This window comes from Salvelinus fontinalis, chromosome 4, assembly GCF_029448725.1.
Source record: "Salvelinus fontinalis isolate EN_2023a chromosome 4, ASM2944872v1, whole genome shotgun sequence".
Lineage (NCBI taxonomy): Eukaryota > Metazoa > Chordata > Actinopteri > Salmoniformes > Salmonidae > Salvelinus > Salvelinus fontinalis.
This window is the reverse complement of record NC_074668.1, coordinates 68,909,117-68,936,745: the sequence shown is the minus strand read 5'-3', so window position 1 is coordinate 68,936,745 and position 27,629 is coordinate 68,909,117. Positions and strand designations below refer to the sequence as shown.

General features: G+C 41.7%; 1 protein-coding gene across 1 annotated transcript in view; it reads left to right on the top strand.

Annotated features, from left to right (window-relative positions):
• Positions 1–2,849: 2,849 nt before the first annotated feature.
• LOC129852714 (polypeptide N-acetylgalactosaminyltransferase 18-like) overlaps positions 2,850–27,629 on the top strand; it is an 89,351-nt gene continuing 64,571 nt past the window's right edge. Inside the window, exon 1 of the mRNA XM_055918336.1 lies at positions 2,850–3,485. Coding sequence (XP_055774311.1) covers positions 3,248–3,485 — 238 coding nt within the window. The 5' untranslated portion in view covers positions 2,850–3,247. The remainder of the gene's footprint in view (positions 3,486–27,629) is intronic.

Here is a 27,629-nt window from a genome sequence, read left to right as displayed (position 1 = left end):
CCAGAGATGTTCGATCGGGTTCAAGTCCAGGTTCTGGCTGGGCCACTCAAGGACATTCAGAGACTTGTCCCAAAGCTACTCCTGTGTTGTCTTGGCTGTGTGCTTAGGGTCATTGTCCTGTTGGAAGGTGAACCTTTGCCCCCAGTCTGAGGTCCTGAGCGCTCTGGAGCAGGTTTTTTTATCAAGGATCTCTCTGTACTTTGCTCCGTACATCTTTCCCTCGATCATGACTAGTCTCCCAGTCCCTGCCGCTGAAAAACATCCCCACAGCATGATGCTGCCACCGCCATGCTTCAACGTAGGGATGGTGCCAGGTTTCCTCCAGATGTGACGCTTGGCATTCAGGCCAAAGAGTTAAATCTTGGTTTCATCAGACCAGAGAATCTTGTTTCTCATGGTCTGGGAGTCTTTAGGTCCCTTTTGGCAAACTCCAAGCAGGCTGCCATGTACTTTTTAATGAGGAGTGGCTTCCGTCTGGCCACTCCACCATAAAGGCCTGATTGGTGGAGTGCTGCAGAGATGGTGGTCCTTCTGGAAGGTTCTCCCATCTCCACAGAGGAACTCTGGAGCTCTTTCAGAGTGACCATCAGGTTCTTGGTCACCTCCCTGACCAAGTCCCTTCTCCCCCGATTGCTCAGTTTGGACGGGCGGCCAGCTCTAGGAAGAGTCTTGGTGGTTCCAAACTTCTTCCATTTAAGAAGGATGGAGGCCACTGTGTTATTGGGAACATTCAATTCTGCATAATTGTTTTGGTACCATTCCCCAGATTTGTGGCTAGACACAATACGGTCTCGGAGCTCTAGCAGAATTCCTTCAACCTCATGGCTTGGTTTTTGCTCTGACATGCACTTTCCACGGTGGGACCTTATATAGACAGATGTGTGTCTTTCCAAATCATGTCCACAGCTATACTCTAATCAAGTTGTAGAAACATCTCAAGGATGATCAATGGAAACAGGAAGCGGCTGAGCTCAATTTCAAGTCTCATAGCAAAGGGTCTGAATACTTATGTAAATAAGGTATTTCTGTTTTTTATTTGTAATAAATTAGCAAACATTTCTAAAAACCTGTTTCACTTTAACATTATGGGGTACTGTGTGTAGATTTATTTTTATTGAATCCATTTTAGAATAAGACTGTAACGTAACAAAATGTGGAAAAAGTCAAGGGGTCTGAATACTTTCAGAATGCAGTGTCGATAGAAAAAGACAATGCAAAACCATGCGTCAATGAATCGTTGTGGTGCTGAATATGTTTATCTTTGCTTTACTGTAAATCCATTACTTTACAAAATAATGACACCATATTGTTCAAGCACTGAATCACTCGTTAGATGGGCGGAAATAATGCCTTGCACCAGCACATTTGCATCCCTACGGGGCATAAAGTCAAAGTCTCAATGTTCCACTGAACTCACGCTGGCATCAGAGATCAATAGCCTTCTCAACCTTACAATATAATATTGCATATCCATCTTCCATGATGCCCCCCATTGAGCGGCTGCTGAGATGTTTCAGTGCTTATTACCGTTTTCAGGCTTGCAGGGGTGAACTCGTTTTTAGGCCTGAGGGGTGACATTTCTCTCATGCTTTCATGTTCCGGAGGAATACAGGGGGAGAGGGATCACACTGGGTTTCCTCCAGAAGGAGCCACTGTGCATGATGGGGTCAGTTCTAAGACCACTGATGGAAGGACTGGGCCAAATGCTTTCACCATGGTCCCCACCCAAACAGTTGTAGCCTGTTTCAAGTAGGCTTCTCACTCAGGGACACCTAGATGCACACAGCAAATATTGATTTCTGTGCCATTGTGCAATGAAGTGTGTTGCTGTGCATGCAAGGAAAATGTGTATTCTAAGCGACTTTGATTATAATAATAATGATGACGATGAGGATGACAATGGGAATGTGTTTCAGCACCTTATTGTTTTGTTTGGCTGTCTGTTGTCTGTTTGTCTACTCCACTGTGTCCTCACATAGCGGAACTGTGATGATCAATGGAAATGTAGTAATTGGGTTGTCCAGTGTTCCTCCCTTTGGAGAGAGAATAGGCTTCATCTAGGAGCAACAAGCAGGACACTGTTATGAGATAAACGTGTTCCTTTTCTAACATGAACCTCTCCTGTCGAACTGATGAAGTAGTGTGTACAAACAATTATAATACACCTTGTCATTTAGGTCCCAGTGTCTCTATCTTCTGGCTTAATTAAGTATTGCAAGTGATCTCTCATGCATGCTCAGTGCTTCATCCATTGGAAACAAAGTTGAATGTTCAATTTGCAGGGAGAGACACTATAAAAAAAAATAGGTCAATCATTTATTTGGATACAGAAACCATTAGGTGTCAACAATTACCATAAGCAATATGGGGATACTTTTATCACAAGATCATGACATACCAACCGATTCCACTTTCAAAATGAGGAGTGCTTTCTCCAAGCCAGTCAGTAAAGGTGGCAATATTTAATATGCTGTCATCTCTAGGATACGTTTACTAGGCCTACGCTTAGTATGTGCCAGGTTGTAGATGACAAGAATGCATGTGACAATAAATAAGTATTTGACAAGAATGTAAACGTCACATTTCGCTACATAAATTGTAGCCTAGGTTTAATCTTTTCCTTGATTGGAAAACAGTTAAGTCAAACTTGAATCATGGTGTGACTTCTTGGACTGTACAGTAGCCTACCTTTATGTCAAAATAGGAAAATATTGAAACAATTACAGTTAATAATTGCTGCGACATTGTAAACGAGCAATTACTATCTATTAATGATTAGCACATTTGAAAACGTTCACAATAAAACCCTCCCGCATTCTAATCTAAATGGATAATTGTGGAAGTGAATGCACACAATTTCACTATCGTATCTCATTGGACAGCGGTTGAACGTATGTTCCACACGCCTTCTATCGGTCGGTGAAATCGCGACTGGTGTGGACTTGCAAATGAAGCGAAATAGGGAACGTTCGTCACCAAGACAATCAACTTTACTTTCCAACAACTGAGATATTTTAAAAATCTTTGACCTACCTATTTGGATTAAATCATAGCCTTCTGCGTGTGAAGACACAGTGCGGTTATTGGCTCCGTTGCCTGCGTTTGCAGAACGAATTTTGGAGTTGTAGTAATTTATCCAGGTTGCTCTCAAGTGACGTGCCTAGCACATTCTAAGATCTTGGTGGGCGACAGTCGCACTTGTCCTCTGGTGTACTGAATTTCGTTGGCTGTATGGAGGGATGTCGGGATGGCTTGCACCAGGAGAACCAAAACTTTGGTGTCTACATGCGTGATCTTGAGTGGCATGACCAACATCGTGTGTCTCCTCTATGTTGGATGGGTCACTAATTATATCGCGAATGTATACATCAAAGTCCCTTTGCCTGTCCCAGAGAAAAAGTTAGAAGGCGATAAGAAGGGGGACACCCTACGGATCATAGAAAGACTTGATCGACTTGAGAATGTGGTCAACCAGCACATACAAGGTAAAGTAACCACTACACTGAGCAAGTATCCTTTACTTACCATTTTATAGATTCTGAGTTGCATATGTTTAATTGCATCGAATGCATAGTTTGTGATTTATTAATGATATCGACCTATGTGAACGAGCCTATATCTCCAAACGCAGCAAATCATGACATTGTTGATTTATAACATAAGATGACCATAACATTGTCCTTTATGAATAATGTGACCAACATTTGTCATGTCCTTACTTCGAATGGTCTGCCTGTCTGGACCATGTGACAGAAAGGGAAAAGGACAATGAGAACATTGCAAAGGCCATTCATACTCTGGGGGCAAAATTCCTTGTAGTCCATGTATTATAATTCGAACAGTGTTGGTGACCATAATAGCTTCTCCCACCATGTGAAATATACATATAATAAATGTATAGCTGCAGTTATACTCAACCTTATTGTTCAGTTTGCTGTCTCTCACATGATGAAGCTTAAAACCTTTTTCAAACCCCAAGTCTGTCTCCTTATACATTTTGGCATACTTGTCTATTTGCGTCTGCTCATCAGGTTTATTATGACTGCCTATTGTGACACTCTTTAAGTTTGTTTGTCTGTTAGGCCAATAGTAGAAAACAGTCTTCTCTCAGACTGTCTCATGAAAACTGTAGTGTAGACTGTGAATGTGAAACTAGCCCAGTGTACTGTACGTATCTGCTACAATGTCATCTATTTTGAGCTTTAAAACTCAATGTCAAATGTACTGGGACTACATTTTGAAGGATGTTATGTCAATGTAATACGGCACACACAGTATAGACTGTACCCAAACAGAGGTTTGTCTGTCTTTCCCAGACATAGTGTTGGAGATACTGTTGAACTTGCAACAAGTGAATTTCCACAGACATTATTTCTTTATACTGTACTTTATATTATTATCTCACAAGCTCAAATGCTACCGAATGGTGCCATTAATTCAGTTAATCTAATGGGAATCTGATAAAAAAAAAAAAAAAACATTTTGTTGTAGACCATATTGAATATCCTTTTGACTTTGGATTACTCTTGTGTTCTTGGGAATGTCTGGAATTCCCTTCTCAAATTCCTTCAGGCTTTGCCCCTCGCTACAGCATACAGTTACTCCATACTGTAATTATCTCCCTCCCTTTCTGTGTCATGATTTGAGCTTTACTATTGTCAACACAAGAATAATGTTACCCAGGCTCTGATTTGAAGAGAGGACAGGTAGAGTATGAGTTACAGGCAGACAGGGAGGCACCCATCCCTAGGTCACGGGCAGAGGTGGACTTCACTGAGCTGTGAGGCACCGTACATAGTTAAGCCTGGCTGGTCAGTTGAGTAAACATTCGTTGTGGTGCCAAGACTACATTTCACTGTTTGGAACTGACAGAGAGCAGCCTGTTGAACAGCGCTCTACATTTTCCGTGTAAGAGTGTCTGCCAAACATTTCTGTCTTATTTCTGTCTTATTTCCTCAGGAAATGTTTGGACTAGTTGTGTTACTCAAAAGGGGAAATGTGGCATTAGGTCAGATTGTAAAGATCAATTCAATGTGGCACAGAACACGGCTGGAAGGACAGAATGCCCTCTGTCTATAGCAATATACTGTATGGATGGAGTGTGGACTGATAAAACATGCACTCTAACTCGGATGTACATGCATGTTGATTTGGAATGTATCATCAATCAGCCTATTAAAGGTGGGCCTCAGGTTTGAGAGAGGATTGAAGACACGGCTTGGGCAGGCATAAAATATTTGGATTCATTTTGTAGAATAGTAAACTAGGAAGACTACTACTCAGAACACATCTAGAGTTCTGTTTATCTTGCCAATGTAAGTACCAAGAATGAAAACATTTCTAGTTTGCGTAGCTGACAAGTCCACACACGCCCACCATAAGTGCTGTTACTGCACTCTATGGCTTTCCTCATGCTCCCAAAAGCCTTCATACTGTTAATGCATTTGTGTGAGGGTGCTGCTGTACTAAACGGACAACAACTTACATAGTCCTCTATTAATAAATGCACTGCCATGACACTTGTTTACCTTGAACAAGTGACTATCGTTCTAAACCATTTAGTATGTGACAACCAAATATGGACGGAGTGTTCTTGTACAGAGACATAGAAATGTGTCTTGTACCGTATAACACTGGGCATCATTCAGGCATCAATCACTCAGAATGATGGCGTTTGTATTGTAAGTGTGAAGTGTCTTTCCTCCTGCATACCAGCGCTCACATTTTGAGCCGCTCCGAGTGCTCCTCAACACAGGTAACTGCGAATTCACTTGAGAGGTCTTCTTGAGTCATCAAAAAGTGAATATGAATTTAGACATGACAGAACTCCAAAGGCGTTTTCTTCCATAAAGTACAGCTGTGCCTCAGACTTTACTATAGATCTCCCCTCTGAACATGAGGGAAGAAAAGACAGAGTATGGGTCTATTTCATGGTGATTGTTTTTGTGAGAAGGCAGTGGTCCTCTGGTTGATTTAACCTCAGGGGCTGTATTTTACCCCTGGGGATAACTAATTATATGGTGCTGATTCAGAGGGAGATGATGATGCCTCAATCAAATAAACCCGTCAAATCAATTGAAAAGCCCTCTAAATCATAATGAGTGTTTACTCTTGAGAAGAGGAGTGAGAGAGGGTGTGTGTGTGTTTTGCTCCTTGCTGGAGGGCCAGTAATAAATGTTGTATAATGGAACAAGAAATGTATATCCGATGGTATTATCTTTTTGCATGGTTTTGGCTATAGAGCACTTATCTGCCTTGTTATCTGCCACAAAAATACCCCTCCACATATTCTGCCATGGTAAGTCAGTTTGCCCCTACATCCTTTCAATGAAATATTGAATGACATAACGACTGCAGGAGGCTGCAGGCGTTGACTAAGTGTCATAATAATACATAATGCTTAACTTGCTGAATATAGGTTAAATATGGTTCTCTTGATCTAACAATAGTGCTGAACGGGTCGTGTTCAGCTGATCGGCTGACGGTTGGGAAGCTACCCAAAATATGAATCAAATCATTGGCGATGCCAGGTTACTTTTGTATTTGTAATTGTTACTTTATGCATGAAAGACTAACATTTGATTGAAAGACTGGGGAAGTCTGTCTGAGAAAGTTTTCATTAGATATTTAGTTAAGTACCCTGCTTCCTTTCACTGACAGTCTTTATGTAGACTACTCTTCGGAGACCAATGAATATCCTCATTTCAGAACAGAATGCAGATATGCTGTAACCCTTTTCCCTCAAAGGAAAGTAGAGATACAGTATCTCATTCTCCCATACCTCCTTATTTTCTCTCAGAATTCCTCTTAGCAACTCCCACAGTTAATTACCTTAGCGGGTTGTGGATTGGTAGAATATGGGTGTCAGGGTAAGCAAGTAGAAATGTTGTCATTTCTCTACAGGGTGTCTTTTCTTTACAGAGCACAGCCTCAATGTATGTAGTGGTTTTGGGATTGTAAACTTACTGGAATGACAAAGATCTACCAATCCCAAGTGAATGTGGTGTCAGTGAAAGTGTGCTGAAGTGTGAAGGTGTGGATAGGGAGGGGAAAGGGAGTCTCCAGACTGTTGATTTCCTTTACCAGTAATGGAACGATTATTGAATTACAGAGAAACAAATGCACTGGAGGACGATTGCTAATGAAAACAATTAATTACCATGAATGCAGAGGGCAAAAGCATCATGAAGAAAATCTGAATAAATTAGAAATTGTAACCTCCCTTGCAAGTATTTCAGTTCAGAGTTTCCCCTGACAATTTACTCTAAACAGGAAAATATCTATGGCACTTCTTCAAGGCTACTGTTCCTTGTTAATTTGAATTGAATTATAAATTAGTATCTTCGTGTAATTGTTGTTAGTCACTATGATTCTGAGGTAGATTCATGTCTCATTGCTGGAGAAGTGTAAGGAGGGGGATATTTTTACGGTTTACTCCGTATCTGCTATAATATCTAGAAAGCAACGTACAGATAATTCAGGACAGCGTTTAGAAGTGTCCCACTGAAACAAAAGCGTTTGACAGCCCTCTCTGGCTATACCATGATTAAGATGGTCCCATGCAGACTCTTCCTCTCCTCTATACCCCACCATCATGCAAAGCAATTTGTCTCAGTCCCTCATATATGCCCGGTCTATTTGCTAAGTGCATACATGGGCACAAAGACAGCTTGTGTTCCACCAGACAGGCTTTTTAGGGAAGGCTCATCTCCATGTGGCGAAACGAGGAGGCTGAGTGAAGGTGACAGTAACTTAGACAAATTGGAGTGCTTTGTTTTTACATGCTAGATTGTCTACCCATATTCATCTGCCATCCTATATACTTCATAATTCATGCCTCTGAGTAAGAAAGTAACATTTTGTTTTGAGCAAAAAATGATGTATTATTTCTGGAGTTCTACAGTCTTTCTAGTTTTCTAATACCTTATTAGTCTTTGATGTATTAATTTGAGTAGGACTGTTTTCTCATAGAGCAGGAAACATACCAGGATGTACTACACAGGAGAAATGCAAAATCACATTTTCTTATTTAGGAATTCATATAGAAACTCCCTGACAAGCATGAAGGAAGAGTTGGCACAGTGGTGCAAATCGAGGTCATGCAGAGCACAGCACAGTCTGGCTGCATTCAAAAACAGGTCTGGAGATATTTACATATGTAGGATCTTAATTTGAGCAATTTCGCTACAGCAGGAAAATAATCCCGCAGCAACAGGAAATGTGGATTATCATGAATGGACATTTTTGTAGGGGTTGATGCATTTTTCAAAGGGAAAATCAAAGGGAAATTACATACTTCAGAAACCTTAAATACACTACAAGTTTTACATTTCCTGCATTTCAAGAAGGTTCTCCTGCAACACAGTGATCAAATTAAGATGCTATATCTGTAATGAAGATGTAGTGTCTGCAGGTTAAGACATTTAAGGTAGGGTATTGCTGGAGTCAATTGGCAAAGAGGAAAAGAAGAGTTGTTCTTTATTGCATGCCTAATTTCTCTATGCCTCTGCGCCTCTCCCTGGTGAATTTTTATTTTTTTATTTTATTTTACCGTTATTTTACCAGGTAAGTTGACTGAGAACACGTTCTCATTTGCAGCAACGACCTGGGGAATAGTTACAGGGGAGAGGAGGGGGATGAATGAGCCAATTGTAAACTGGGGATTATTAGGTGACCATGATGGTTTGAGGGCCAGATTGGGAATTTAGCCAGGACACCGGGGTTAACACCCCTACTCTTACGATAAGTGCCATGGGATCTTTAATGACCTCAGAGAGTCAGGACACCCGTTTAACGTCCCATCCGAAAGACGGCACCCTACACAGGGCAGTGGGATATTTTTGAAAGAGTGCCTCCTACTGGCCCTCCAACACCACTTCCAGCAGCATCTGGTCTCCCATCCAGGGACTGACCAGGACCAACCCTGCTTAGCTTCAGAAGCAAGCCAGCAGTGGTATGCAGGGTGGTATGCTGCTGGAATCAGCAGACTACAGATGTAGGATCTTAATTTGATCACCCTGTTGCAGGGGAACTTTCAAATGTAGTGTATTTGAGGTTTAAAAGGGCTTCTGAAGTTTGAGATTTTCACATGGACATTTCAAACTGGATTTACCCTTATGAAAAATGTATCAACCTCGACAAAAATTTCTTATTTATACTCCACATAATTCACATTTCCTGTTGCTGCAGGATATATTAACCACTGTAGCAACCTGGCTCAAATTAAGATCCTACATCTGTATCCTGCTGAAGGTTGGTGTAAACCGTGATTGATAACCCAGAGACTGAAGGAAGAGATGATAACCCAGAGACTGAAGGAAGAGATGATGACAGGAAAGCAGGAGACTCGGCAGGAGGCTACATCACCAGTGACCTGCCCGGGGATTCATCGCTGTTAACCCTAATTGGGATGGTAATCAAAACGCGTATGTCTCATGTCCCCTGCTCACTGACTCCCAGGGCTCATAAAACATTAATAATCCATCACTGATACAGAAGTGAACCGAATGGACCTAACTAACTGTCATTGTGTGTTTATTCTATGATAGTTATTCATTGGCACATGCGTAGCTGTGAGACTATTGAGGTTGTTGCTATGTCGTTGTTGAACAGTCAGTGAGTGAAACAACTCCCTCCTCCATCAGTGTTCTTATTACTGAGTGTTCTGAGTGGAGAGGCTTTCTAACTTATACTAACTATTGAGTGTATGAAGTAGCTAATTACAGAGAAGCCACTTTTTTGCTCCCATATCTTGAGCAGGGGATTCTAATTAGCGGCAATGGGACCTAATTGCTAGTTAATTAGAGGGAATGAAGAACCTGTGAGGAGCTACGAGTATAGGCCCAATCAGCCAGAGTTGAACATTCCCTGAACCTGACAGAAATTAGCGCTCCATTGCAGACTGGCATTTGTGCTGATGTATTGGGAGAGAGTGCTACTGAGGCATCTCATACCCACAGGATGTTGAAAATCAGCCTCAATTATCACCATGTCTCATTTGATAATTTTTACCCTGGAACTTAATTACTTAGTGCCGCTAAATTCTTCTGTTATCTAATTGTTTTTCAGTATTCCTCACAAAACACCTGAAGGCAACAGCCACGCCACACAGGTTTATTTTCAGATGTTTATTAAAATCGCTATAGCAATTAGCATCTGGCCACTTTTGTCCACTGGACTGCAACACGTCCTGTTATTCATAATAGTTATCACCAATCCATATAATCACAATCTGCCCTGTGCGCATTAAAGACATGCCTCATTCATGCTGTTGTGTTTTCTTATAGTGCACATTATTACTACCAGTTATAGACTACACAGGAAGGCACATTACTATCACTATATTGAACATATTCCAAGTAGGGCTGTGGGGGTCATGACATTTTGTCAGCCGGTGATTGTCAAGCAAATAACTGCCAGTCTCACGGTAATTGATTGTTAATTAACATAAACACGTTTAGAATCTCCTGGCTTCCACGCATAGCGTCCAAGCCACTGATAGGAACCTTAGGAACATCTACATTTTAAAAAGTCTAAATCCATGTAATATAGCCTACACCATCACAATAAATCCATGATTTATTTTAGCCTGGTCTAAAGAAACATGATATGAAGAAAATGTTTATTTCAGAAGAACAGTATAGCATACTGAGTTGTCCTTATATCCGGCCCTGAAATGGCTATGCCATATGGCTGTGGGCTACACTAGTTAATTTAGCAGACGAGTTGCTTAGATTCCACGTAATTATTTATTATTTTATAGTATGAAGAATACAATTGAACATAGCTGAATTTAAAAAAACATTCTCCAAATGGTTTCCAAAGAAGTGCACGCTATTCTGTGTTAACAAAGAAACAGGTCCTGATATATGATTTAATAGAGTTATTTATGTAACTTTAGTTGTGATAGAAACGTTGGGCTATATGTTTAGATTTAGGCATGAGCTCTGATTTGTTTGTTGTGCAGGCTGCACAAACTTCGTCAATCATTAAATTTCCTGCAACCCGCCTCACCCAATGTGGTACGGATCTGCTATTTTTTATACTTTAGAACCGGAACCCACATCAGAAGCTAGCCAGCTAACTAGCTAGTAGTCAGTTAGCCACTGCTAGCGGTCATCACCGTTAACAAGGACATCAGCCAGCCTCAGTCCGGTCAATTCCTGCCAGTCTGCACAGCGTGATATCAACCCAGAGCATATCGGACTGCTTTTTCTCTATCACAGCTCCGGATTCCTACTGCAAGCTCTGAACCTTTACACCGGATCATCGCAGCTAGCTAGCTGCTGTCCGAGTGGCTACTCCTGGCTGACGTCTCTGTCCCGAAGCAAGCACCAGTTAGCCTGGAGCTAGCCTCAAGCTAGGCCCATCTCCTGGCTAGCCGAAGAGGTCCATCAGCCAATTCTTGGGCTACAATACCTCTTTTGCCAATTGGCCTGGACCCTTTACTGCTGACACGAAGCCCCGCCGATCCATCACGACTGGTCTGCCGACGTAACTGTCCAAGTTGCTTTCAACAGGCTCTTCAGTTGTGACGTCCCCGGAGGCCCATCTGCTATCCCCGGCCCGCTAGCTGTCTGAATCGCCGTGTCTCCAGCTCGCCTAGCTACTCACTGGACCCTATGATCACTCGGATACACATGCCTCTCCCTAATGTCAATATGCCTTGTCTATTGCTGTTTTGGTTAGTGATTGTCTTATTTCACTGTAGAGCCTCCAGCCCTGCTCAAATGCCTTAGCTAGTCCTTCTGTTCCACACATGCAGTGACCTCACCTGGCTTATATGGTGCCTCCTAGAGACACAACCTCTCTCATCATCAATCAATGCCTAGGTTTACCTCCACTGTACTCACATCCTACCATACCCTTGTCTGTACGTTATGCCTTGAATCTATTCTTCCGTGCCCTGAAATCTGCTCCTTTTACTCACTGTTCCGAACGCACTAGACGACTAGTTCTTATAGCCTTTAGCCGTACCCTTATCCTACTCCTCCTCTGGTGATGTAGAGGTTAACCCAGGCCCTGCAGCCCCCAGCACCACTCCCATTACCCAGGCGCTCTCATTTGTTGACTTCTGTAACCGTAAAAGCCTTGGTTTCATGTATGTTAACATTAGAAGCCTCCTCCGTAAGTTTGTTTTATTCACTGCTTCAGCACACTCCACCAAACTGGATGTCCTAGCCATGTCTGAATCCTGGCTTAGGAAGGCCACCAAAAACCCTGAAATTTCCATCCCTAACTATAACATTTCCCGACAAGATAAAACTGCCAAAGGGGGCTGAGTTGCAATCTACTGCAGAGAGAGCCTGTATAGAGTTATGTCATACTATCCAGGTCTGTGGATAAACAATTTGAGCTTCTACTTTTAAAAATCCACCTTTCCAGAAACAAGTCTCTCACCGTTGCCGCTTGTTAGAGGCCCCTTTAAGCCCCCAGCTGTGCCCTGGACACCATATGTGAATTGATTGCCCCCCCGTCTATCTTCAGAGTCCGTACTGTTAGGGGACATAAACTGGGACATGCTTAACACCTCGGCAATCCTACAATCTAAGCTAGATGCCCTCAATCTCACACAAATTATCAAGGAACCTACCAGGTACAACCCTAAATCCGTAACTATGGGCACCCTCTTAGATATCATCCTGACCAACTTGCCCTCTAAATACACCTCTGCTGTCTTCAACCAGGATCTCAGCGATCACTGCCTCATTGCCTGCGTGCGTAATGGGTCCGCGGTCAAACGACCACCCCTCATCACTGTCAATCACTCCCTTAAACACTTCCTCTAATTGACCTGTCCCCGGGTATCCTGGAAGGAAATTGACCTCATCCCATCAGTAGAGGATGCCTGGTTGCTCTTTTAAAAGTGCTTTCCTCACCATCTTAAATAAGCATGCCCCATTCAAAAAATGTAGAACTAGGAATAGATATAGTCATTGGTTCACTCCAGACCTGTCTTCCCTTGACCAGCACAAAAACATCCTGTGGCGTTCTGCATTGGCATCGAATAGCCCCCGCGATATGCAACTTTTCAGTTGTCAGGAACCAATACATAATATATGTATGTGTATACATACATACATACATACATACATACATACATACATACATACATACATACATACATACATACAGTGGAGAGAACAAGTATTTGATACACTGCCGATTTTGCAGGTTTTCCTACTTACAAAGCATGTAGAGGTCTGTAACTTTTATCATAGGTACACTTCAACGGTGAGATGGAATCTAAAACAAAAATCCAGAAAGAAATCATACAATGTGATTAAGTAATTCATTTGCATTTTATTGCATGACATAAGTATTTGATCACCTACCAACCAGTAAGAATTCCTTGGGGTTGGGGGACGCACACAATGGAAATAGTCTGGTTAGCCATTTCATTACCTGTTCAGGAGTCTTATGGCTTGGGGGTAAAAACTGTTGAGATGCCTTTTTGTTCTAGACATGGCACTCTGGTACTGCTTGCCATGCGGTAGTAGAGAGAACAGTCTATGACTGGGGTGACTGGGGTCTGTCAATTTTTAGGACCTTCCTCTGACACCGCCTGGTGTAGAGGTCCTGGATGGCAGGCAGCTTAGCCCCAGTGATGTACTGGCCCGTACGCACTACCCTCTGTAGTGCCTTGGGGTCGGAGGCCGAGTAATTGTCGTACCAGGCAGTGATGCAACCAGTCAGGATGCTCTCAATGTTGCAGCTGTAGAAACTTATGAGGATCTGAGGACCAATGACACATCTTTTTAGTTTCCTAGGGGGAATAGGCTTTGTCGTGCCCTCTTCATGACTGTCTTGGTGTGTTTGGACCATTCTAGTTTGTTGGTGATGTGGACACCAAGGAACTTGAAGCTCTCAACCTGCTCCACCAAAGCCCCGTTGATGTGAATGAGGGTGTGCTCGGTCCTCCTTTTCCTGTAGTCCACAATCATCTCCTTACTCTTGGTTACATTGAGGGATAGGTTGTTATTCTGGCACCACCCGGCCAGGTCTCTGACCTCCTCCCTATAGGCTGTCTCGTCGTTGTCGGTGATCAGCATACCACTGTTGTGTCATCTGCAAACTTAATGATGGTGTTGGAGTCGTGCCTGCCCATGCAGTCGTGGGTGAACAGGGAGTACAGGAGGGGACTGAGCACGCACCCCTGAGGGGCTCCAGTGTTGAGGTTCAGTGTGGCAGATGTGTTGCTACCTACCCTCACCACCTGGGGGTGGCCCGTCAGGAAGTCCAGGATCCAGTTGCAGAGGGAGGTGTTTAGTCCCAAGATCCTTAGCTTAGTGATGAGCTTTGAGGGTACTATAGTGTTGACTACAGCTCAGCGTTCAATGAATGGTATTCTCACATAGGTGTTCCTTTTGTCCACATGGGAAAGGGCAGTGTGGAGTGCAATAGAGATTGCATTATCTGTGGATCTGTTTGGGCGGTATGCAAATTGGAGTGGGTCCAGGGTTTCTGGGATAATGGTGTTGATGTGAGCCATTACCAGCCTTTCAAAGCACTTTCATAGCTACGGACGTGAGTGCTACGGGTCTGTAGTCATTTAGGCAGGTTGCCTTTGTGTTCTTGGACACAGTGACTATGGTGGTCTGCTTGAAACATGTTGGTATTACAGACTCAATCAGGGACATGTTGAAAATGTCAGTGAAGACACCTGCCAGTTGGTCAGCACATGACCGGAGCACACGTCCCGGTAATCCGTCTGGCCCCGCAGCCTTGTGTATGTTGGCCTGTTTAAAGGTCTTACTCACGTCGGCTACTGAGAGCGTGATCACACAGTTGTCCGGAACAGCTGATACTCTCATGCATGCCTCAGTGTTGCTTGCCTCCAAGCGAGCATAGAAGTGATTTTGCTCGTCCGGTAGGCTCGTGTCACTGGGCAGCTCGCGGTTGTGTTTCCCTTTGTAGTCTGTAATAGTTTGCAAGCCTGCCACATAAGATGAGCATCGGAGCCGGTGTGGTCTTAGCCCTGTTTTGAAGCTTTGCCTGTTTGGCAGGATGGCAGGATTTCTTGTAAGCTCCTGGGTTAGAGTCCCACACTTTGAAAGCGGCAGCTCTGCCCTTTAGCTCAGTGCAAATGTTTCCTGTAATCCATAGCTTCTGGTTGGGGTATTAACGTACAGTCACTGTGGGGATGATGTTCTCGATGCACTTATTGATAAAGCCAGAGACTGATGTGGTGTACTCCGCAATGCCATTGGAAGAATCCCGGAACATGTTCCAGTCTGTGATGGCAAAACAGTCCTGTAGTTTATCATCTGCTTCATCTGACCACTTTTTTATAGACCGAGTCACTGGTGCTTCCTGCTTTAATTTTTGATTGTAAGCAGGAATCAGGAGGATGGAGTTGTGGTCGGATTTACTGAAATGGAGGGAGAGCTTTGTACGCGTCTCTGTGTATGGAGTACATGTGATCTAGAATGTTTTTCCCTCTGGTTGCACATTTTAACATGCTGATAGAAATTAGGTAGAACTGATTTGTTTCCCTGCATTAAAGTCTCCGGCCACTAGGAGCGCCGCCTCTGGGTGAGTGGTTTCCTGTTTGCTTTTTTCCTTATATAGCTGACTGACTGAGGTCTTAGTGCCAGCATCTGTCTGTAGTGGTAAATAAACAGCCACAAAAAGTATAGCTGAAAACACTCTAGGCATGTAGTGTGGCCTGCAATTTATCACAATATACTCTACTTCAGGCGAGCAAAATCTAGACTTCCTCAGATTTCGTGCACCAGCTGTAGTTTACAAATATGCACAGATCGTCCCCCCTCGAGTGTGCTGTTCTATCTTGCCGGTGCAGCGTATATTCCACTAGCTGAATATCCATATCGTCATTCAGCCACGATTCTGTGAAACATAGGATGTTACAGTTTTTGATGTCACGTTGGTAGGATATTCGTAATCGTACCTCGTCTAATTTATTGTCCAATGATTGCACGTTGGCGAGTAATATTGACGGTAACTGCAGCTTTCCCACTCGCCTTCTGCGGGTCCACACGAGGCATCCCACTCCGTGTCCCCTGTACCTGTGTTTCTTCCTCTTGCAAATAACGGGGATGTTGGCCCTGTTGGGTGTTTGGAGAATGTCCTCTGCCTCTTGCTTGTTGAAGAAAAACTCTGTCTAATCCGAGGTGAGTGATCGCTGTCCTGATATCCAGAAGCTCTTTTTTGCCATAAGATACGGTTGCAGAAACATTATGTACAAAATAAGTTACAAATAACGCAAAAACATAATAGCACAATTGGTTGGGCGCCCATAAAACTGCTGCCATTTCTTCCGACGCCATTTTACTACAATAGTCATTTACAACATTAACAATATCTACACTGTATTTCTGATCAATTTGATGTTATTTTAATGGACAAAAATGTGCTTTTCTTTCAAAAACAAGGACATTTCTAAGTGACCCCAAACTTTTGAACGGCAGTGTACAAAGTCTCTAGAAGTGTTTTGTTTTGAAGACAGAGCAGCGTGCACGGTTCGGTTGAAGCCCATTGAGTGCACCTGCTGTTGTTATTGGTGTTTGTTGTAAACCACAGATGACTCAAAAGACTAACTTTGAACAGATGTTATTATGAGGGGGAAATCATCCATGCCTGCACTATCAAACCTCTCCATTCTGGCCAGTGGGCGGAGGGCAGCGGTTTAGTCATCTGTCTCATAGACTGACTCATCTCGTAAGGAAGAACAGAGCTGTAGAAGCAGACAGTGGCCTAACAGACACTCAAATTCAGCGTAGCTCACTTAAGATACTGTTGTCTTGAAACAAAACATTGGATTAGGTTTAATAGTCGTGTTTTAAATATTTTTAAAGCAGTTTCTCAGGAACGGTTCAGGTAGGCTTCAAGGCAAGCCTCTGCTCTGCTCAGAAAGAAGACGCAATGATGTGTAAACTTTCCCACCTGTGTGGGTATGTTTCACCTCTGGCATTACCATGTAGGCGTGTCTTGTAACCTTTTGAATCGAGATAAAATTGCTTCAAAGAATATTCACTCTCATTATCCCAATCTCTTTTGATTACTTCATTCACCTTAATTATTTTAACTTCATTCACCTTAATTATTTTAACTTTAAGTTGTGATATTTGCATGAAAGACAGTAGCCTTAAATTCTTATTTTAAGAGAATGATAATCTATTTACCCTCCAAGTTCAACTCACTCTTCCTCTTCTCTCCAGTTGAAATTGAAAGCCCCTGTGACATTGGCATTTGCATACGTCAGATGTGAGGACAGATAGCAGCCTGTCCTCTGCTGTTTCAGTAAACTCTTAGACTTGGAATGTCGGTGTTAGATGCCTCATGTTGAAGAGCACAGACCACAGGGCTGGAGGAGGCGAGCCCTTTATACATCTGTTTTCACAGGGAACCAATACAGAGATGACTGTGTTACTGTAGGACGTGATGCTAGGTGAAGTTAGCAGAGCCTTTGAAGCTCAGAGCTTACACCCGAATTGGATCAGTGTCACAGGAGACATTTTATAGCAGGTGCATCAGCAGAACCAATGTGTGGGTATTTATCATAAAAAATATTCAGGAGTATCAAATGTTTTCTGTTTTAAATGTCTGAAAAGGTCTCTTCAACTTGTCAACACTGGTTAAGTCCTGTCCGCCTCTCTAGAGCTGTCACTGCAGGCTATACCTCAAGGAATGCCCAGCGAGATGAGTGGAGTTTGGAAACATGTCCTCTCTACTCCTGAAATGAGTCTGACATTTTACTTGTTCCAACAAATGCATCTGACACACAGGCATCACAGATGTGTTTCTCAATCAGCATGAGGTTTTGCACATTTGAGAGGTATGGATCTGTAAACCTCATTACTGACATCTGGGGTGGCAGGGTAGCCTAGTGGTTAGAACGTTGGGCTAGTAACCGAAAGGGTTGCAAGTTCGAATCCCCGAGCTGACAAGGTACAAATCTGCCCCTGCCCACTGTTCCTAGGCTGTCATTGAAAATAAGAATTTGTTCTTAACTGACTTGCCTAGTTAAATAAAGGTAAAATATATATATATATATATATATATATATATATCTTTAGCATGTGTGGTTTCTATATTCTACTTCCTTATGAAACCTGCTTTTTGAGCTGCTATTGATTTAGAATCTCTCCTATGTTCATCAAGGCCATCAGCTTCTATAGAGAAGTAGCCTACGCCAGTCAGAGGTTGAAGTGGAGCCAGAAACTTTGGTCATAAGAGGAGTTTATGCCTGGAGTGCTCTGCTCTGCCAGCCTCTCTCCTCTGCCTCTGTTCCGCCTCCTCACTGCACAAGTGCAAGCCATCAAATATTCACTGCTGCCTTTAGAATGCAAATGCAAAGTGTAAAAATAGATCCAGTATGTTTTAAGGTGGTGATACTGGAAGAAAGAGTCATTACACATTCTCCCCAAAGATGCTTAAAATGCTGTTTGTATTTGCATCCGACCGCCTCCACTGAATTGTGTGCGGAACTCTCATGAACTCGGGTTGAGCATTCCAACAGCGGTAGTGTTGGCTCGCTGCAGTCTGATTCTGTTGGACCCACAAGGCTCCTTGAAATGGTAGTGGTGCATTAATCAAAGAGGATAGCCTGAAGTGTATGATGTGTATCTGCTAGTACTTCTCACACTCATGACATGACCCCTCAGACCTCAGGTCACAGGTTCAGGTTCAGCCTCATTAGCTACTCCCGCTCTATCAGTTATTCAATAAGTTTATTACACAGCAATTTTTCCGAGAAATATGTATGTGAAGACAAATAGCACGGTGTGGAGAAGGTTAGAGGAATGTTAACAACAATCCTGATGCAGGTATTACTTTCTAAAGTTAGTTCCACAACAGTGTATTGTATTCTCTTATTACAGGTTTATATCAACTCTGACGACAATTCCCCATTGTAGAAAGGATAGTAGAGTACTGCTCTGTAATAAAATAACAATTTGTCAGTTACATCTGCTGCAGAGGGACAAGAGTGAGCCATGGAAATGAAAGTGCTAAAAACAAATTAGCTCCCTACTTAAAAATGAGATGGAGAACAAGCTATGAAGGAAAATACTGGAGTTTTGGTGCAGGTACAGCCAACTAGCGCAAAAATAATATTGCGATATATTCAAACTGATATGATACAATATATTGTAAAAAATAATATCCTAATATTAACTAATTTTTTCGATAACTCTAGTAATAACTCTACAGCAGGCATGCTGCACAGAGCACAATGCAAATAATGCCTATTTAGTAACGAGATATTAATTCTTCGGTCACAGCTTTGAATGTCTTTATGCTATGGTTGGAGCATATTGTTCAGCCACCAGCAGCTTGAGAAGAACAGAAAAGAGAATGGTATTGAATTGAAAGGCTACAGGGCATTGTGTGTTACTTCTGAAAGCTCTAAATGGATACTTCTGAGCTGTCTTTCATAAAAACCCAGTTTGAAGCTTTGGAAAACAGATATTCTGACAAAACATGATAGGAGGAATATAGCCACCAGGCAGCGCTTTGTCAGTCTGGCACAGAGGGCAATGACAGCCGTCAGCGGCCAACCACTCTGTCTGACCTGAGGTGTTAGCGAAACAGCACAGCGAAAACCTTCCCTCTCATGTGCTTTAGTGGGGCATCTGCAGAGTGGTGATAAGGAGTGGACTGTTAAAAGAAAATCCCTCACTGCAGACAGTTTCGAGTCAATTAAATCTCTCATAGCACTTTTTGGAATTTAAGTTAGGGAAATTGTTTGGTTCAGAATTTATGAATTTGCAACCCCAGTCATGATAGAACATGTAAAATGATAGCTGAGTTTATTGTCGTAACCCCCTCAAACAGTAAGGTAAGCATGGATGTGCTTTACTCTGATTACAAAATTATTGAACATCTAAGCATTTCTCTCTCTCACTGTGCTGTATATGCCAGGAGACTGCCATTTTCTTTGAATTAGAGCTACAGTTTAAACTTAATCTTATTCCATCTGAGTATCAGTGTTACTGCCAATTTCACATCCCCTAGTCAATTTCAATTCATCAAGTTCACCTCACATGGGTGTTTTACTCCATTTTAATGATTTTGAAGGTAACATTTCCTTCTGTAAATAGTATGAAGAATGATGGCTCTAGTGTTTTCTATGCCAGGAGACAGAAACAGCATAGACATGCGTGATGTAGAATGCTTTATTCTCCAAAATGCAGAGACTTCCAGGGACTACATACTGTCGCAAGTTTCTTCAATGAATAAAAATGTAAACCGTAGGCGATGTCAGCAATTGAAATGTCTTTTCTTCCATGGTTATCTATTGCTTTCTTGAGACGTAGTAGGCTGTGTATGAATATAAGCTTGTTTCATAACTGTTCACAAACTCTTCAGCACTCCCATAATCTAATGCTGCGTTCATGTGCTAGTCGTAACTAGGAAACTCGTATCTTTACGACTTGCTAACAGGTTGTGGTTATACATGTGCTGCGTTCAACCATTTAGCAAGTAGAACATTTCAGAGTTTCCTACTTCCGACTAGCACATGAACGCAGCATTAACTGGTGGTCCATGCAGCTGCAGTTCCCTGTTGTGATTCACTTTAAAGAATGTGTTGTTTGTTGTGTCTGAGAGAAACTTTGCTAAGTAGACAGGTCAAACCCTCCAGCTTTGAGAGAAATAAAAGTTATCTGCTGTAGCAAGGTTGGTAATTATCACAAATGAGAACGCTTTTACCCTTCCGTAAATATTTAGAGAGGAAAAACATCCATGAAAAAAATATAAGACATCTGAATGCACATCTTTGTAGCCTCATTGAGTAGCCTTCCACCTCAGGCAAACAAAGTGTAATGTTGTTTGTCTGGTACACACAATGCAGATTCAGCCAAGCACTTCTCCCTCTGAAAGGAGCCTAAAGCTCCCTGCTGGATGTCTGTCTCTGCAGCACGCAGACTGAGCACGCTCAGCAGCACAGAGCCCCCCCAGTCAGTCAGGCCCTGTTTAAAGGACAGTCTCATCCAGTCACCCCTAGCCTCCTCCCTCTTCCTTCCTGCTTCAGCCACTTCCTTCCTGCTCCAGCCTTCCCCAGTCTCCTTCATTCTTCTCCAGTCTCCTCCAGTCCTGCTCCTTCTGGTTAGAGAGCTAATAGCTTCTGGAAGAGGAGGGGATCTGGGCCTCATTGAGAAGGACAGGCCTTTTCATTTGGTGGAAGTGCTCGTGTCCATTGGTCCTGTCACAGGGTTTCCATAGTCACCAGAAAGTTCCTTAAAGTGTCTCTGTGGTAGAGGGGAGCGGACAGGTTCAGTTGGAGATGGGAAAACATTTAAATTCTGCTCTCCTTGTGCCCATATTACTCCCTCAGAGAGAGTGGGAGGATGTGGAGACAGGACTCAAGAGAAAGCTGTTTATTTTCAGACTGCAGTCTAACTGGAGTGGAATGTAAGTGATGAATAAAGGCAAGGGGAGGACAATAGATAACAACAGATGACTGACTTTCCCTTCACTTCCATTCAGCTGTTTGTCATTTCTCATTTCTCATCATACATATATTCTGTCAATGCGTGGGAGGAAAAGGGTAGGACTGTATTCGAGCTGGAGAATAGAAAGATGGTGGCCAAATTTCTTGCTGTTTGCATGTGGGATGGTCCGGTACAGAAAATACATCTTATAATAGGCAGGCTCACCATCTATTTTGTATTATTCCCAGGCTCCCATCTTGATGTCTTGAATTAGGTTGGCAGCCTGTTTCCATCATGCACCCTTATGGGAGACTTCTTGGGCTCTGGGGCTTGTTTTCCACCTTTCAATGGCTGGTGACACATTCAGCCTGCTATTAAACAACAACAACAACACTACTACCTCAGGCTATCATTCCACCCATCCCATCTCTACTTGATGCAGCAAACCTGTTCACACCGGCAGCAGAACAGAGGAGGCTAGTTCACCAGAGCTGGGTTAGCAGAATATAATGCCAAACAAATAAATCACACGCTTACTGTACTTCCATCAACTCTGTGCTTTGGTGAAGAAGGGTGGTGTACGTGTGATCCTAGCCTCTGCCACAGAGTGTCATCTAGGAACTTATGTTCCTAGCCAAAAGCCGAGCAGCAGCTTGTCTGATTTGAAGTAATTGCAAAAGGCTCCGGCTGGACTGACCTGTACCAGATTCCCATCAACATTCCCTCAGTAAAAGTCTGAGCTCTCCCAACTTGAATAATTAATTGAAAACCAACACCAGCTGGAATAACTGATGTTATGATGATGAGAGATCCCTGTGATTGGGCCTGCAATCTAAATCCATGTGGACCTAGTGTTCTAGTATATAGGCCAGTGAAGTCTGTTTTTAGTTGCAGTGAGAAACAACTCAAGCTCAGGAGCACATTACAAGTGGTTGGTGTGACATCTGTAGAATGGCTGTTTAAAGACAGCATTCTGTTACTGAAATATTTTAACACAGAAGATAGAAGAAACCTTCAGTCTTCTCAAGTTCCTTTACATTTTACCTAATGGTGTCTTCATGGATTGGTACAGGTAAAGGAATTGGTCATGGTGGAGCGAGCATGACTTGAATTCTAGTCAGTTTTGGAGATGTGTTTTTTGTTCTTTCTGTTCAAAATTTTCTTTAAAATAGTATGTTGTCTCATTTGCTGGATAAAATAATTAAGATTAAGATATGGTTTAGATTAGAGGTTGGCCGATTTTAATTAGGGACGATTTTCAAGTTTTCATAACAATTTGTAATCGGCATTGTTGGACACCGATTATGGCCGATTACATTGCACTCAACAAGGAGACTGCGTGGCAGGCTGACCACCTGTTACACTAGTGCAGCAAGGAGCCTAGCTAGCATTAAACTTATCTTATAAAAAACAATCAATCTTAACATAATCACTAGTTAACTACACATGGTTGATGATATTACTAGTTTAACTAGCTTGTCCTGCGTTGCAAATAATCAATGCGGTGCCTGTTAATTTATTTTGGGGAAAAAACACTGTCGTTGCACCAATGTACCTAACCATAAACATCAACGCCTTTCTTAAAATCAATACACAAGTATATATTTTTAAACCTGCATATTTAGTTAAAATACATTAATGTTAAAGTCAATATTAACTAGGGAAATTGTGTCACTTCTCTAGCATTCTGTGCAAGCAGAGTCAGGGTATATGCAGCAGTTTGGGCCGCCTGGCTCGTTGCGAACTGTGTGAAGACCATTTCTTCCTAACAAAGACTGTAATTCATTTGCCAGAATTTTACATAATTATGACATAACATTGAAGGTTGTGCAATGGAACAGCAATATTTAGACTTATAGATGCCACCCGTTTGATAAAATACAGAACAGTTCCGTATTTCACTGAAAGAATAAACGTTATGTTTTCGAAATTATAGTTTACGGATTTTACTATATTAATGACCTAAGGCTTGTATTTCTGTGTGTTCATTATATTATAATTAAGTCTATGATTTGATAGAGCAGTCTGACTGAGCGGTGGTAGGCAGCAGCAGGCTCATAAGCATTCATTCAAACAGCACTTTTCTGCTTTTGCCCGCAGCTTTTCGCAATGCTTGAAGCACAGCGCAGTTTATGACTTTCAAGCTTATCAACTCCCGAGATTAGGCTGGCAATACTATAGTGCCTATAAGAACATCCAATAGTCAAAGGTATATGAAATACAAATGGTATAGAGAGAGAGTTCTATAATAACTACAACCTAAAACTTCTTAACTGGGAATATTGAGGACTCATGTTAAAAGGAACCACCAGCTTTCATATGTTCTCATATTCTGAGCAAGGAACTTAAACGTTAGCTTTTTTACATGGCACATACAGTTGAAGTCGGACGTTTACATACACTTAGGTTGGAGTCATTAACTTATTTTTCAACCACTCCACAAATTTCTTGTTTACAAACTATAGTTTTTGCAAGTCGTTTAGGACATCTACTTTGTGCATGACACCATTTTTCCAACAATTGTTTACAGACAGATTATTTCACTTATAATTCAATGTATCACAATTCCAGTGGGTCAGAAGTTTACATACACTAAGTTGACTGTGCCTTTAAACAGCTTGGACATTTCCATAAAATGATGTCATGGCTTTAGAATCTTCTGATAGGCTAATTGACATCATTTGAGTGTACATGTGGATGTATTTCAAGGTCTACCTTCAAACTCAGTTCTTCTTTGCTTGATATCATGAAAAAATCAAAAGAAATCAGCCAAGACCTCAGAAAAAAATTGGTAGACCTCCACAAGACTGGTTCATCCTTGGGAGCAATTTCCAAATGCCTGAAGGTACCATGTTCATCTGTACAAACAATAATATGCAAGTATAAACATCATGGGACCACGCAGCCATCATACTTCTCAGGAAGGAGACGTATTCTTTCTCCTAGAGATGAACGTACTTTGGTGCGAAACGTGCAAATCAATCCCAGAACAACAGCAAAAGACCTTGTGAAGATGCTGGAGGAAACCGGTACAAAAGTAACTATATCGACATAACCTGAAAGGCCGCTCAGCAAGGAAGAAGCCACTGCTCCAAAACCGCCATAAAATAGCCAGACTAAGGTTTGCAACTGCACATGGGGACAAAGTGCGTACTTTTTGGAGAAATGTTCTCTGGTCTGATGAAACAAAAATAGAATTGTTTGGCCATAATGACCATTGTTATGTTTGGAGGAAAAAGGGGGATGCTTGCAAGCTGAAGAACACCATCCCAACCGTGAAGCACGGGGGTGGCAGCATCATGCTGTGGGGGTGCTAAGCTGCAGGAGGGACTGGTGCACTTCACAAAATAGATGGCATCATGAAGGAGGGAAATTATGTGGATATATTGAAGCAACATACATTTACATTTAAGTCATTTAGCAGACGCTCTTATCCAGAGCATCTCAAGACATCAGTCAGGAAGTTAAAGCTTGGTCGCAAATGGGTCTTCCAAATGGACAATGATGCCAAGCATACTTCCAAAGTTGTGGCAAAATGGCTTAAGGACAACAAAGTCAAGGTATTGGAGTGGCCATCACAAAGCCCTGACCTCAAGCCTATAGAGAATTTGTGGGCAGAACTGAAAAAGCATGTGCGAGCAAGGAGGCCTACAAACCTGACTCAGTTACACCAGCTCTGTCAAGAGGAATGGGACAAAATTCACCCAATTTATTGTGGGAAGCTTGTGGAAGGCTACTCAAAACGTTTGACCCAAGTTAAACAATTTAAAGGCAATGCCACCAAATGCACTCAATTAGTATGTACACTTCTGACCCACTGGGAATGTGATGAAAGAAATAAAACCTGAAATAAATTGTTCTCTCTACTATTATTCTGACATTTCACATTCTTAAAATAAAGTGGTGCTCCTAACTGACCTAAGACGGGGAATTTTTACTAGGATTAAATGTCAGGAATTGTGAAAAACTGGTTTAAGGTTTGTGAACTTCCGACTTCAACTATATTCCACTTTTACTTACTTCTCCAACACTGTATTTTTGCATTATTTAAACCAAATTGAACATGTTTCATCATATTTTTTGGACTAAATGTACGTTTATTTATGGATTAAGTTAAAATAAAAGTGTTCAATAAGTATTGTTGTAATTGTCATTATTACAAATTTATACATACAAATCGGCCGATCTAATCGGTAACGGCTTTTTTTGGTCCTCCAATAATCGGAATCGATATCGGCATTGAAAAATCAATCGGTCGACCTCTAGTTTAGATATCATTGCAGACATGCAGACCCATTATTTGAACAATGTCACTCTCACAAAAAGTTATCTTTCACTTAGAATAACTTTGCTTAAACAGGCTCCTTTGTAAGATCTTTGTATTATCTTATCTCTGTGATAAATATCTAACTTATTAACCTTTACAGCCCAGGCGTTCCGCTAGCGGAACTCCTCCCACATTCCACTGAAAAGGCAGAGCGCGAAATTCAAAAAATATTTTTTCGAAATATGTAACTTTCACACATTAACAAGTCCAATACAGCAAATGAAAGATACACATCTTGTGAATCCAGTCAACATGTCCGATTTAAAAATAAAAAAATGTTTTACAGCGAAAACAGCACGTATATTTATGTTAGCTCACCACCAAATACAAAGAAGGACAGACATTTTTCACAGCACAGGTAGCATGCACAAAGCCAACCTAACTAACCAAGAACCAACTTCATCAGATGACAGTCTTATAACATGTTACACAATAAATCTATGTTTTGTTCGAAAAATGTGCATATTTGAGGTATAAATCAGTTTTACATTGCAGCTACCATCACAGCTACCGTCAAAAATAGCACCGAAGCAGCCAGAGTAATTATAGAGACCAACGTAGAATACCTAAATACTCATCATAAAACATTTCTGAAAAATGCATCGTGTACAGCAAATGAAAGACAAGCATCTTGTGAATCCAGCCAATATTTCAGATTTTATAAGTGTTTTACAGCCAAAACACAATATAGCATTATATTAGCTTACTACAATAGCCTACACACAACCGCATTCATTCATCAAGGCACGTTAGCGATAGCAATAGGCACGTTAGCGTTAGCGAATAAACCAGCAAAAGATATCAATTTTCACTAACCTTCATAAACCTTCCTCAGATGACAGTCCTATAACATCAGGTTATACATACACTTATGTTTTGTTCGAAAATGTGCATATTTAGAGCTGAAATCAGTGGTTATCCATTATGCTAACGTAGCTTCTTTTTCCCAGAATGTGCGGATATTTCTATTAGACTCTCACCTATTCTGACCAAATAGCTATTCATAAACATTACAAAAAAATACATGTTGTATAGGAAATGATAGATCCATTAGTTCTTAATGCAATCGCAGTGTTAGAATTCTAAAAATATCTTCATTACGACATAAGGCTTATGTTATAGCGAGAGAGTGGCCAAAACCGGGGAGCAAACTACTAGTATACAGTTCGACAGATATATGAAATAGCATCATAAAATGTTTCTTACTTTTGGTGATCTTCCATCAGAATGTTGGACAAGGGGTCCTTTGTCCAGAACAGTCATTGTTTGGATTTAGAACATAGTTTTTCCCTCTTGAATTAGCAAGCACACTGGCTAAGTGGCGCGAAGCTCTCCTTTCTGAAAAAAGGCACACAACGCAACACGCCTAACGTCACGAATAAATTTCAAAAATCTAATAAAACTATATTGAAAAAACATACTTTACGATGATATTGTGACATGTATCAAATAAAATCAAAGCCGGAGATAGTAGTCGCCTATAACGACGGCTTTTCAAAAGGCAATTCCAGGTCCATCTGCGCGCTCTCCAGAAAACAGGAAATGGATGACTCGTCGTGCCAAGAGGATATATTCCACCTCAGACCAAGATAAACACTTCATTTTTTTCTCTCACTTCCTCTTGACATCTAGGGGAAGGTGTATGACGTGCATGTATACTCATACGTTTCATGTCCATTTATAGGCAGGCCCTTGAACAGAGCATAATTTTCAGACTTTCCACTTCCTGGTCAGAAAGTGTGCTGCCAAATGAGTTCTGTTTTACTCACAGACAAAATTCAAACGGTTTTAGAAACTAGAGTGTTTTTTATCCAATAATAATATGCATATTGTACGAGCAAGAATAGAGTACGAGGCCGTTTAAATTGGGCACGTTTTTCACCCAAAGTGTAAATAGCGCCCTCTAT